The sequence below is a fragment of the Cottoperca gobio genome, chromosome 8, assembly GCF_900634415.1.
Source record: "Cottoperca gobio chromosome 8, fCotGob3.1, whole genome shotgun sequence".
Taxonomy (NCBI): Eukaryota; Metazoa; Chordata; class Actinopteri; order Perciformes; family Bovichtidae; genus Cottoperca; species Cottoperca gobio.
In genome coordinates this window covers 9,607,496-9,620,771 of record NC_041362.1, presented here as the reverse complement: position 1 = coordinate 9,620,771, position 13,276 = coordinate 9,607,496, and the positions used below count along the sequence as shown (strand labels likewise).

At 41.4% G+C, this 13,276-nt stretch overlaps 1 protein-coding gene across 2 annotated transcripts; it reads right to left on the bottom strand.

Moving 5' to 3' along the window:
* Nucleotides 1–2,262: 2,262 nt before the first annotated feature.
* tfap4 (transcription factor AP-4 (activating enhancer binding protein 4)) lies at nucleotides 2,263–11,383 on the bottom strand. Of its 2 annotated transcripts, none has more exons than XM_029437941.1 (7): nucleotides 11,004–11,383; nucleotides 7,934–8,099; nucleotides 7,729–7,827; nucleotides 7,441–7,611; nucleotides 7,175–7,321; nucleotides 5,526–5,693; nucleotides 2,263–5,412 (listed from the first exon to the last, which is right to left on the bottom strand). In XM_029437941.1, exons 1-7 carry the CDS (start codon nucleotides 11,090–11,092, stop codon nucleotides 5,254–5,256), a joined length of 999 nt encoding a protein of 332 aa, XP_029293801.1. In that variant the 5' UTR covers nucleotides 11,093–11,383; the 3' UTR covers nucleotides 2,263–5,253. The 2 variants fall into 2 exon arrangements, with proteins under 2 accessions (XP_029293801.1, XP_029293802.1); XM_029437942.1 differs by lacking the exon at nucleotides 11,004–11,383 and adding an exon at nucleotides 10,247–10,662.
* Between the last annotated feature and the right edge of the window lie 1,893 nt (nucleotides 11,384–13,276).

The following is a 13,276-nucleotide window of genomic DNA, read 5'->3' as shown; positions in this document are numbered from 1 at the left end:
TCAATGCTGATTCACACAACTGCTCACTGATGATCATTTTAAACTGTTGTGTTTCAGAGACTTGAACTATAGACATGTTTGTAAAATGAAGGACAGATCCAAGAAGGTGTCATTTTACTGTGACAGTCTGAGGGGACTAGCATTAAAGGAAAAGTTAAATATCTTGGGAAATATGCTCTTTTACTTTCTTACTTTCTTGCCAAGAGTTAGATGAGAAGACTGATACCAATCAGTAGGTATGGGTACCAATATGTGTAACAATTATACAAACTTCAGTTTAAACTTTCAACAGTTTATTTTATTTATCTAAGCAAACGAGGCGTTATGTGATTTAGTGAGTTTAGGCAGATTTCTTTACTTTGGAGAAAGGGCTATGCTAGCTGTTTCCCTCTACTTCCAATCTGTAAATTAAGCTAAGCTAATTGTGCTAGCTTCATACTTTATATTGATCTTCTCGTTTAACTAACTCTCGGCAAGAAAGTTAATAAGTGTATTTCCCAGAATGTTGAAATGTTCCTCCTTTTAAATAGTCCATTCTTTATTCTATTAAATATCCTATTTCTAGTTTCTGAAACAAAAACGTTTGTACAATTATCACAGGTGAGAAGTTGAGAGATCCAGCACTGACTCATAGAGCCAGGTCTTGATGTATTGATGCCCAGACACCCAGCTGTTTTCTTTTCTGTATTTGCAACACTTGCTGTCAAATTGGTGAAGACACTTTCTCCATTTGCTTGTGTTTTGTTCATTTGCATGTGTTTTCTAAAGTTACAGTGTGTTGAGCTGGACAGTTACTTCAGTTAAACAGAGTGCAAAGGAACATTACCGTCCTCTAAATGAATGATTAAAAAATTAATCAAGAATCACTATTTGCAGGAAATGCTCATCAAGTTAATAATCTGTTAACCCTTTATTATGGTAAGGAAGACACAATGCTCGCTTGGCTGCCAGGATGGGAAGTAATCATCATAGACTGTGTGCAAGAGACGGAGGGATGGAGAGAGGGTACGTCTGGAACATATAGACCCCCGAGTCAACCTAGAATCCCTAACACAGCTAAACGTTAGGCGGATTACTGCTTTATCACACTGAAGCAGACACACTGTGCTAAACATAATCTCACAACTCCTTGGGAACCAACATCTCAACTGTAAATTAATCCCCAAATATGGCAGGAGTTTCTTACTCGAGCTTGTCCATCACAAATGACTCTGGCAGCGTGTCCAAACAATACAGCGTGTTCATTTTGGTGCCTAAAACGGCCTAATCCTCGAGAACTTCACTGGTGATGGGATGTGGCGTGATGATTTGTTTATGAGAAAATATGTGCTTTTTAATGAGCTTTTATGGGTTTTAGTGAACATTTATTCTTTTTTAATTACATATGACAGGCTGTCTTTTTCCAAGTGTGCCTCTAAAATGTTAGTCGCTGCTTTGATGTTGCTATCACTGGCAATGGAAAGAAATAACAGCAAATAACAGTTTACGCTGTTTAATGTCTACAGGGTTTTAATTGTTACGGGACTGTCTTTTATCTGTCATTTCATAAATGCTGAGACAGGTGGCTCTTTGACCTGTGTGGAGCAATAAAGTATGTACAGTACAGTGGAGGTTTGGGTGACTCTAAATGCCCTTTTAAGAACTTCTCTTATTTGTAATGATGCCACCTTAATACCTCACATAGTTGTGCTATCCAGATCCCACAACATAATTTTATATAGGAGTGCCAGTACACATTAATGGCTAATAGTCAACTGATACAGTCAACTGTTGCGGTTTTGGACACTCTCTGTTTATTATTACTAACATTGTACATTGCCACAAGATATTAAAAAATAGGAATGATTGAGCCTCTGTGGACACAAAAACGAGAGGTATTTCTGAACAAACGTGCGATAGTGTGAACAAGAAGCCTGGAATGAATGAATGCATGTCAGGGGATGCTGGCAAGAGATGCCACCTACTGTCCCGAGTGTCCATTTGAACTGTCACGAAGGAGGTGGGTGATCTTAATTTAGCAATGAGCTGTTGAGCACGAGAGGGAGGGTTGGGGCCTTTAAAATCCCAGCCACCAATCAGGAATAGACACTTGTGCAGCAACTGTACTGTTTGAGTGACGTGAACCAGAACCAGAACAGGAGGAGACAAATTCAGCTGGTTATGTCATTATTTGTGCTAAAGCAACTGCTATACATCAGAACAGTTCATATTTAAAGTCAAATACTCATTTTGAAAAGAAAAAAAAAGTCACACATAAAGGGCTCAATGCATAAAAAACAAAGTACAAACTTTATTATTCTGTCTTTACAAAGGCACAAGCCTCTTTATCCCCAAAACATTTCTCTTAAAAACAAAACAAAGACACAAAATAGCTTCTTGACGACCATATGCACCGACAGGTCTAACAAAAAAAAGTTATAGAGAACAGACAAAGGGAGAGGGAGAGGAGGGAGCGGCGAAATGTGTAAAGGGGTACAAGAGATATTGACAATAGATAAACAAAGACAGCATAAAAGATTTTCAAAAACCTTTGAGGGGCAAACAGGACAATGATGTAGGCGGTCTGGACAGGGAGGAGAAGGATACACAGCTGTGTGGCTTTTACTTATAACCTCAAGAGCTTCAGATGAGGAGATGCCCCCTTATACAAAATAAAGAGGCGGACCCCAGTATAGTACAGTAAGTGCTTTGTAATCTTGACCCCATTTAATGATCCCCAGGCCCATCCCACTCATCTGACAATCTGATATGTCCACGTAGGGTTTCCTAACACACAGAACAAAGTGTAAAACACCGATGGGAATTAAAACAGTTCTGGGATTCAGCAGAAAACTATCTAAGGGTTCTACAAAAAGCAGAGCTTGCAAAACACGTTTTCAATATCCAGGAATCCCCTGCCTATAGTGATAAGTACTGGGAAAATGTCCCATGATTTCATATGACAGGTGCGTCACTCATTTCAGTGCAGCTGACATCAATATTTCTGTAAAGGGCAATTCCATGACATAAATCATGATAGATGAGATGCGTTCAATTGAACACATTATCTGTCCAGCAGTTCAAATCTACATCTATGCATCGATGCAGGGGATTATAATGAGTTTTTTCCCCCCTAAATGCAATTATGAAATAGCAGTGATATGTCAAAAGCACTAAATGTAACTTATCTCTAAATAAACCAGGTTTCAATTTTAAAAAGCAACCTGATAGGGAAGAATTAGTCAAATCTTATGGAATGTCAACATTTCATTGTGGAATCCCCCTCCCCCCCGCCTCACATCTGGCTTTAGTAGTGCACACAAAAGGGGTCAACGGTTGCAAATCTACATTTGAATCTAACCAGGAGTTAGTATTCAGATACCTTTTGAATACCTGGGGAGAAGAAATATCAGGAGTGCTTAAATGTAATTAGTATACCAGCAACCTGCTCCATGTTTGTGGCAAACATAATAAAAACAATCATAAGTGAAATAGACAAAATAACTGAGAATATACTGTATATTTTTAACACACCCGGGTGTTTACAAGCCCGTTTGGAAAGGCTATGGGGAAAGCCAAAAGGGATTCCATTGGCCACCAAACGGCCCAGATCAAGTGTTCAGGTGCGTCTCTCAGACCCCGGGGGCTGTGTTAAGGCTGGCTTCACAGTGCCTCCCTGCACCCACGGGCTATTAGTAAGGCAAGCTGCTGCCTCTCTCAGCTACATGTCTTAATGTCTAACTGTCAACCAACAGCTCCAGGCAAAAACACTTAAAGTATGATCTAAGCAGAAACATGTAAACAGCATGGCACACTAGACAAAAAGCGCGAAAAGGACAAATTATCAATGCAAGGATATGCATAGAGCCTGTGTGGTCAACCCAGTCACCTCCGTGGCACATTCAAACAATTTCACTGGGCATTTTCCTCATATTTGAAGTATACTCTGCTTTGATAGATGTCCTAACATTTGGACAAGAAACTACTCAGTTCAGGGCTAAATACAAACAAGCCCTTACGATTGAGCGAACAAGTGATTGTATGTCAGTCAAATTTGTATGTGTGAGTGTTGTGCGCACATACATGCATCAAGAGCCTTCATTTCAAGGCAAAAACACTGCTACGACAGACTGCCAGAGTCTGGGACAACTGCTGATTCAAAACTCAAAATGGGACACACACACACCCACCCACACACACACACCGGTGGAAATCACTCAGGAGTGACCACAGATTAGCTTATTTAACAAGCCAGGTGCTTTTAAATTCAAGAGGGGCGTGTGTCAAGAAATGTCGAAAGCACTGATATTTGTTTTGTCAGGCTTTGAGTAAAAGGAAGAACATGCCAAATACACGTGTGGGATTACTGGGAACCCAGCCCAGTTAAAAAAAATGGCAACAAACAAACATAAACAGAACAGACCAGTAAGCGCACTCTCTCCTTTCGATCTTCGCTTCATTTCCTGTGAGCACCAGTCAGCCATGAAAACAGCTTTTAAATTCCCGTCATTGTGGTGCTTTTCTTTGTGTGTTTTTCCAGTACAATCACTTTAACTTGCTGGCTGAGGGAGCCTTAGAGAAACAAAACATTAAAAAGTAGACTTCACAAGAGTATAACAACATATTCGTTCATCCAGAAGTCTAAAAAGGTGGAACTTTGAGACAGCTTTGTTAGCTCACAGTGTCTCTCCAAGCAGCTCAGAGAAGGAGGTTTAAAGGACGTTCATCGGAAACGAAGATGCTCTGGTGTTGGGTGGTGATGACGCCACACTTCTGGGCTCTTCATTGACTTTGTCTCCTGTTTCGTGGATCAGTCAGATGGCTTCCGTGCAGAATAAAGAGAACTGTCCTGGCGATTTATGGGGATGTTTACCAGACATTCTAGTATCCAGTTTGACGGAGCATTTATAGCTCAGTCAGTGACGTAATCGCGCTAATAACCTCTCTATAGATGAATGAGTAGACGTGTGTTTGTGAGAGAGCAGGGGGCTAAAGTTAAGCAGAGAAAAGGATGCAGAAGAGACTGTGTGTATGAGTGTCTAAGTGTAAACCTAGTCGGGCTGCCTATCACGGTACAACATGTAAGAGTGTACTGAAAAGAGAGAACTAAACAAGAAACGAGAGCTTTAATCTGTCTAACAGCCCTATTAATGTCCACTGAACTAGAGTGCTGTGGGTTGGAAGCCTCCTGTAGCCCTGGTCTGCTTGGACCTTTTATGTGTGAAGTGTGTGAGTGTATGTAAATGTACGGCGTGCGAGGCGTCAGGGCATAACTCAGGGCAGTGAACAGTCATCGGGCCCGTCGCTGTTTGAGGCTGTGTCTGAGCCTGCCGGGTCGGAGAGGACGCGACCTGAAGTGACAATGACCGCTCTCCGTTGCTCTTCCTCGCCAGCGCAACCCTTCCCCTGGGTGCCCTCGATGTGCTGGATTGCCTGAAGAAAAGAGGATAAGTGATGTCAGTGATGACAGCACCCTCTGGTGTTCAGATCTGAAAACCTCTCCATCATGAAATGGTTCACAAGTCTGCTTCTGAATGCCGTCTTACTTGAACGATGGTGTCCAGGTTCTGTCGAGATGTGGACACTGTATTGATAACTGATGTCTGGCCCATGGTTACCACGGTGACATGGTGGGGCTGGGGTGGCTGGGCAGGTGCAGGGACGATGACTGTGGCATGATGTGTAGGTGCAGGGGGGGTAGACGGGTCGGACACCTGGTAGAAAAGGAGCAAATATTATACACAACTCTCATGACACCACTACACTGTCATACCAAAGTGTAATGGTTCAGTAGAATTGTAAAGGGATGGCAGCATATTGAATATGAACGTGCCACATGTTAGAATCTCTAATCAACCTACATTTTCTCCTGTCTGTGTGTTTCTGACTTTTCTTACTGTGTGTTTTGAGCTGCCTGTAAAAAAAACAAGCTTTTTAGGGAGCTACTTAGTTTTTTCTAAAATGGTCAAATCGACCTGAGCTTGGCCAAAAAGGAGCACACAACCCCATCGTGGTGCAGAAAACAAGATCCCCTCAGCTTGAAATAAACTAAATCATCATCATCATCATCAGGCCACCCATCTGCTGTTGTACAATTTGCAATTTAAATGTTCATTAAAAGCAGCTTGTGCTTCTATAAGTTATTTCCCAGTATTAAATGACAAAGTTTATTCTTGACCTTGGAGTTTAACTCATGGTCCACATCTCAAAGTCTGATGTTAGTGATGCTCTAAATAACATCCTATAACCGTGCTTTGGAAAAAGTGTTTCGGAAAATTTCCCTATTTTGTCCTTGATGGAAGATTTGATACATATCTCTAATATTTACAAGTATTTTTTTTCAATAATTAAGCAAAGTTAATATGTAATATGAAAGAAGATCAAGCTTTTAGTTGTCATGGAGTCACGAACTAGAGTTCCTTTTACTTCCAGTAAGTTCTTGTTCCTGGAGGTCATTTTCTTTATTGATAGCGATATTGATTTAAGGTCGTAACACTCAGAACTGCTTGAGGAGTCACAAAGTGTCCCATGACTAAAGCAGAGTGTATCAATCATCTTGCACTACCAACGCCCAGCTGCCACATGTAGTAGATGGGCAGACAGCATACGCCAATTGATTTGGAATCATGTTCGGTATGGGTTAGCATGCAGAAACAGGATACTGTGGCTGTCGGGGCAGCAGACAGGCTTAGCAGAAAGATCTCTAAGCTGCTCATTTAACACACAGTAAATGTGTCTTAGCTGCTGACAGCTCTAACTCGGGACATGGAAGAGAGTGTCAGTGTGACATTGAAGTTTTTTTTAAATGCCATATGCGTCAACATAATACACACAGGAAAGAAGAGGGAATTTAATGCCAGCCACCTGACTTTAGGATAAAAAAACTATAAAATATAAAAAACTAAACTAAATAAAAAAACTGGCTTTAAAAATATATTGAGGTGAAAATGGTTTGTCCGAGTGTGACATTCAAGATCTTACTGGACGTGATTATATATAAACCTCTCTAAATGCTCGGACACGGAATTTATAAAGTAAGTAATAAAATGGACCAAACATATATTTTTTTTGTTCATTTCAACTAAGGAAATAGTTTTTGATTTTGTACATCCGATTTAAAGAAGTTAACTGAAATGTATCAGCATAATGCTCAATGTGTTATATATAATGTGCGTTATATGCACATTCATCCAACCTGTGGGCTGTGGGCTGGAGTAAGGTCCCTCTCCAGCTTGTGCTGCTGCAGATGTACGAGGCTCTGTGTTTGGGTCTGGTGCTCCTGCACCTGCTGGGTGATCGCCTTCAGTTTCTCTGGGTACAACTCGGCATCCAGGGAACGCATCTGACACACAGAGCCGGAGATAAAAGTGTGAGTAAGCAACTCAAAACTATGTTAGTCGCAGTATTTGTCTGGACACAGACTTTTGAAATGGTGTTATATGTCGTGGTTGTTCCTTTTACCTGATCTTCCAGCATCATTCTGACGGAGCGCTCCTTCTCCAGCTGCTGCCTTAACTCAATCATCTCCCTCCTCAAGTCCTCCGTCTTCTCCTCCTCCAGGATGTCTGGTGAGCCAATCCCTTCATCTTTCTCCTCTGCACGCCTCCTCTTAGGAGAGGAGCCACTTAACTCCTAGGAAGAGCAAATAGAAATTGTATACTCGTTTTAGATTATTACTTAAAGCTGATGATACTGACGGACAGAAAATCCCAGTAACGCCTTTTCAGGTTTGGCACGGCGATGCTTTACTTGTATGATTCGTTTGAGCTGACTGTTCTGCTGCAATAGCCGCGTCTTCTCCTGCTCCAAAGTAAAAATGTACTCCGCTGTCTGTTGCAGGATGGCAGCCTGGGGAAAAGAGAAGAAGAAGAATGTTACATGTCATGAAGGTGAGTTCAACCCCTTACGGCTACATCCAACTCATCACCTAACTCGCACCTCTCCTGTGACCCACCTTACTGAGCTTCTCTCCATCACTGTGTGGGATGAGTGTTTTAAGAGACTGGAATCCAGAATTGATACTCTGCATACGCCGACGCTCATTGCTGTTAGCAATCTCTCTGCGAATTCTCCTCTCTTGGTCCCGGGCTGTTTCTGGGGTCAGAGGAATGTTGGCCAGACTATGGAGAGGATAGAGGGAGGGCAGCGGTTAGTTGGACATAGGGGGGAAAATATAAACATACATTTTTAGCAACATGACCCTTACTTGGTGAACTTCAACATAATCCAAATACAGCAAGGGCTAGAACCATACAAACTGTTGGGAACCATTTACTTCCCAACAAGTCAATCATCCAATAAAATAAAACCAAAACATTACCTATAATACCCTTTTAAGAAATAACTTGTTGAGTAACATCTACTTGCAGGTAGGGATGGGTGATATGGCCAAAACCTTCTATCCCAATAGGACATTTCATATCTCGATAACAATATAGCATTTCTTTCTGGTAATTCATAGTCTATATGAAATAACCACATGGTAAAGCCTATTTGTATTATCCTGTGCAAATTAAATACTTAACGAATCAGAAGTACTGTGTATTTTCTCATTAACTAAGAACGTTAGTGCAAAATTAAATTATAAAGAAGAAGAAAATGTATATTTCCTGCTATGCACTGACTATGTTTACGTGCATGCACACAAATACAGAACAATCAGATTAAGATAATGGTTTGGTATAACTGGAGGCCAGTTTGTTAATCACTTTGAACTGATTGGTAATGGGAAGTGTGGTGTAAAATAACAACAACAACAATCTATAGCATCATACGTGTTGGGGTTAAATATATTGGGGCATCACAGGGAATATTTAAACTTCTTTAATCCTAAAAACAATCAAGTTCAATTCTATATTTCCATGCATGCTAAAGCGTCCTCGTGCAGACACAGAACGGGGCTGCTCTTCCATCACTGTGCCATTTCTTAACAGGTGTTAAAGTGACATATTAATTATGTATGCTATGCAATCCAAAGTTATGATTTTTAGGGGGCGGGAATGTTTCCTGCCATTGAAGCAACACGGACATTTCAGAAGACACCTTACAAGCACCACACAAAGTCATCAATCCACTATTGCTGATCACTCCAGTTGAGATGTAATTAAACGGTGATGAAAAGACAGAATCTGCCATAAGCTGTAATTCAGTTGAGAGGAAATTCTAAGCGAACTTCCTATAACATCCTCTGTATCAAGCGCGGTATCTCTGGGACCCTCTCTAGCCCAGCTCTTATCTGTACTGACTCAGCTGCCTCAGTGCAAACACCGGGAACAATTGTGCAGACACAGATGAGAAAAGGAGTGTGTGTGCGGATTGCACACAGTCACACACACACACGTACCAGTGGCACATCCAGCAAACACAGCCACTGCCAAAAACATGACCAACTGAGCCTGGACTTCACCATATCACACAAACACAAACCACTACAAAAGGAACAGACTGGGTCCAAATTAGAGTGGATTAAAGCTTTAAACAGGAGTTTAGGTGCCAGGCAACTAAATAGAGCTAAATAGAACAATTACATCGACCTGATTGGTCAATTAATTGTTTAATGAAAGTATATGGATAATCAATACATTTGAAGTCATATTTAAAGCAAAGAAAATGTGTTGGTCAAACAACATAAAATAAGACATCACTACTCTAGGAAATAGTGATGGGCATTTACCAACAATATTATGACATTGTATAGACCAAACAATACATCCAAATAATAATTAATAATGAGCAATAGACTGTAACTTAAGTACCAGTTATTGGATTATCTTTATTAGGTCATTGTAATAGTAACACAACTGAACAATAGTAGCATTCATGTATTTATTTGCGAGACATTTAAGTATACTTATAATTGAGTTATATAGGATCTATGTCGCCAACAATATATGTCCCCTTTCCATTTATGTTAAGTCTCTTAAGCATTTATGTCAGTCTGGGTTGGATGCGAGATATTTTTAAGTCTTGTTGTGTAGCAATTATCCGCAGACTCACAATGAAGACCTAATAAAAAAAAAACAGGACTACATCTCCCACACTGCCCGCGTCACTACCAACAGCCAGCAGCAGATCCCTCCGCCTCCCTCTTCAAACAGGGCTGCGGACGTATCGAAGGGCCTTCCGCGACACACACACACACACACCCCCTTATTAATAACACCACTTTTAATTTTCCTGCCTCCCCGCGAACGGCAAATGTCCATTTACTGGACACGCCGGAGAAAAAGTATTATACAAAGGCCACATAATAATTCCCGTTCGTTACCTCAGTGCCCGACACCACCTCCATGCTCCAAGCAGACTTTTCGTGTCCTCCGCCATTATAACAATGCGGCAGGCAGCATGGCAGAGGTGCGGGATGAAAAGACGCAGTGGAGGCGACTCGATAGCGCGACCAAGACGCACTGAAACACCAGTAAAACTATCGCCACGTCGAATGGGGGCGATCTTGACAGCAACTGTACATGTTCACATTAGAAGTGAACGAAAACGGCGCCATAAACAGGAAACACACGCCAGACCCCCTCATCACTTTTAGCACAAGCCACAAGCATGGCCGCACTACCCACAATAACTTCGGATCGCTCTGAGCAAAATCGGCAACCTGCACGACGTGTGCGGCAAAACTAGACCCTTTCACACTGAATGACACTCGCCCGTGTAACATTTCCCTTTCTTACGCAAATCCCTGCACCTATAGGTGTCATTGGGGGGCAATTGAGGATAAATAGAGCAGGAGTACACTCTAGAGAGGAGTAGCAGCGTGGTGTGCAAGGAACCACGTGGTTTATGTTTGTTAGCCACAAAATACATCGATTTCTCAACTAAATGACCCCCCCACTTGCTTAGACGCAATATAATGTAAGTGTTTGATGATAATTAATGCGCGCAGCTCTCCGTGAGTGGGTCGTGTACACAATAACAGATCAGATCAAGCATGTTGCCTCATCGCCGTCTACTCCAAACAGATGACTTATAATAATAATACAGCAGCGTGCTGGGTGAAGCGCGTGTATACACACCTACAAAGACCTCCAATCACTTCTTTCTCCGTTTTCCTGAAATGTTGCAAAGAGGGCACCTTCTGAGCTGGTACCATGAAATACTCCATGCTCGCCTCTCGCCAGTTTGCCCCCCCCCCCTACTAAAAAAAAAAAACAGCAAACAGTCTCCGTAGAATAAAATAAAAAATATGACGCTAGACAGCAGAAATCCCGTGATCCAACGCGGGTTAATTCCTCAAAGAAGATATAAATCCTGGTTTGTGTAATGTAGTAGTTTCAGGCTGCTGAGAGTTGTAATGTTACTCGACTTCCAGCTGATGGGGTTCCCTCGTTGTGTGTGGCGCGCTACCTCTCTCTCTCTTTCGCCCTCCCCTCTGCTTTCTCCCTCTGCATGACCGTGTGCGCGCGTGCATGTGTGTGTGTATGCAGCTGATCGGATGGCTTTCAAGGCGGGAAACAGCTGGTAGGAGTCACACTGCACTTCCAAAAGCCTCCTTCCGCAGAGACGGGGGACTGCATGTAAACAAAGGACTATATAGCGCAGAATTACAACGACAATACAACGCACATGGCTTTAAAGGGCATCATACGTCTTTCATATGAATTACAGCGAAACATTGGCATGTCATTTACGATACATGTGCGGTGCAGTGTTGTAATAAAGAAATCCACGGATCGTCCAGTCGGTGGTTTTCATCAATAAAAAATATTGTTTACCCCCATATGACTTATTTCAGTGACATTTATACTACCTTTTATAAACAGCGCCTCTAATTGTAACCCTTAAACATTTAAAGCGTTCCTAAAATGAAGTTGAAAGGGAGGCTAATTGTAGGCTATAAACATAGGAACCATTTTCCAACATCTTTTAAAGCTATAACCTCAATGTAGATTGCACCTTGACACTGATATAGTAATTAAAGAGCAGGACTACAGTAGGGGCGGATACTCCCAACAGCTGCGATAAGCGAACAAGAGAGATCAGCTGACGAGTTGGCAGAGCTGCACAGCAACAGCGCACCGGAGAGGGCTTTTAGGGACAGACTGCTGCCTGGCTGACACACACACACACACATCACGGCTGAACGTGTCTGTTGTTCACCATTTTGGAAGCGACACTGGTAGTAGCCTACAGGAGAATAAACTACCGTAACCTAATTTAACAGAAGCTGCAACGCGAACGCAGCTTTACCAGCCACAAAATGGGAGCAGCGAATTAATTTTGTTTTTTTTTGCACCCGGAAACATGAAAAGCTGCTGCAGCTGTTTCCTTGTGGAGTCACATGGTGGCGTTGTATTAATTAGTCTACCTTACTGGTGCAGCTGTAAGTTGTCGAGCATTTACAGAAACATGTCTTTAACGCTGGTTCTCACGCAGCTGTTTACACACGAATGATCTTTGCGTAGTTTACTTGTAGGAAATCATGGCAGTGATTTCTAAGAGAAAGTAGACCTTCAGGACGCATTTAAAATTCTATTTGTTATGTTATTTTTTTATATGCTAAACTATATTATTCAACTTACAAATACAGTTGTTATAATTATAAGGGTAATAAGCACAAACGTTGACCCAACCCAAATAAAAATAAAAATATAATAATTTCTAAGCCGTTGCCTATTTGCTTATATAACGGATTTCAATTGGTTGTTACGCTGGCCACATGAGAACAGTTCACAATACGATGGATAAGTTTCAACAAATCAAAACTAATTTCATTATCAGGATTGTTTAGCTCACTGCTTTCTTGTTATTTATGATATGTTGCAATATCAATTCAAACAAGATAAAGTTTCACTATTCTTTGGTACAGCTTTCGACCTGTTTAATAACTTGATCATTATCAAGTTATTAAATGTTAAAAAGTTAAACAATTATCTAATATTACATGGTTAGAGAATTGTGGCTTTCCTAAAAAAATGGAAATATAAAGCCTGGCAAATCAATTCCTACGAATGAATACATTCTCTGAGACCTCCTGTAAATACAATCTTCTCCCAGGCTGCGTTAGGCCCTCTAGTGGTAGCATGGTGAAAACGCGAAGGTGTGCACAGCATCACTGAAACCAAAACAGAAACATCTGTATGGAACACCACTTTAGATAGCATAGTAGCCATCTTTGCAAGTTGCTTTAAAACAAAAAACATGTTTAACAGTGGTGGTGGTGGTTGCTGCTGAGGTTGTTAGACCTGTCACTGCATACACGTTACAACATTAAAATCATGATGACATGTGCCGAACAGGAGCTGTGAACAGGAAAGCTCAACAGGATTGTATTTCCCTTCACACAAGA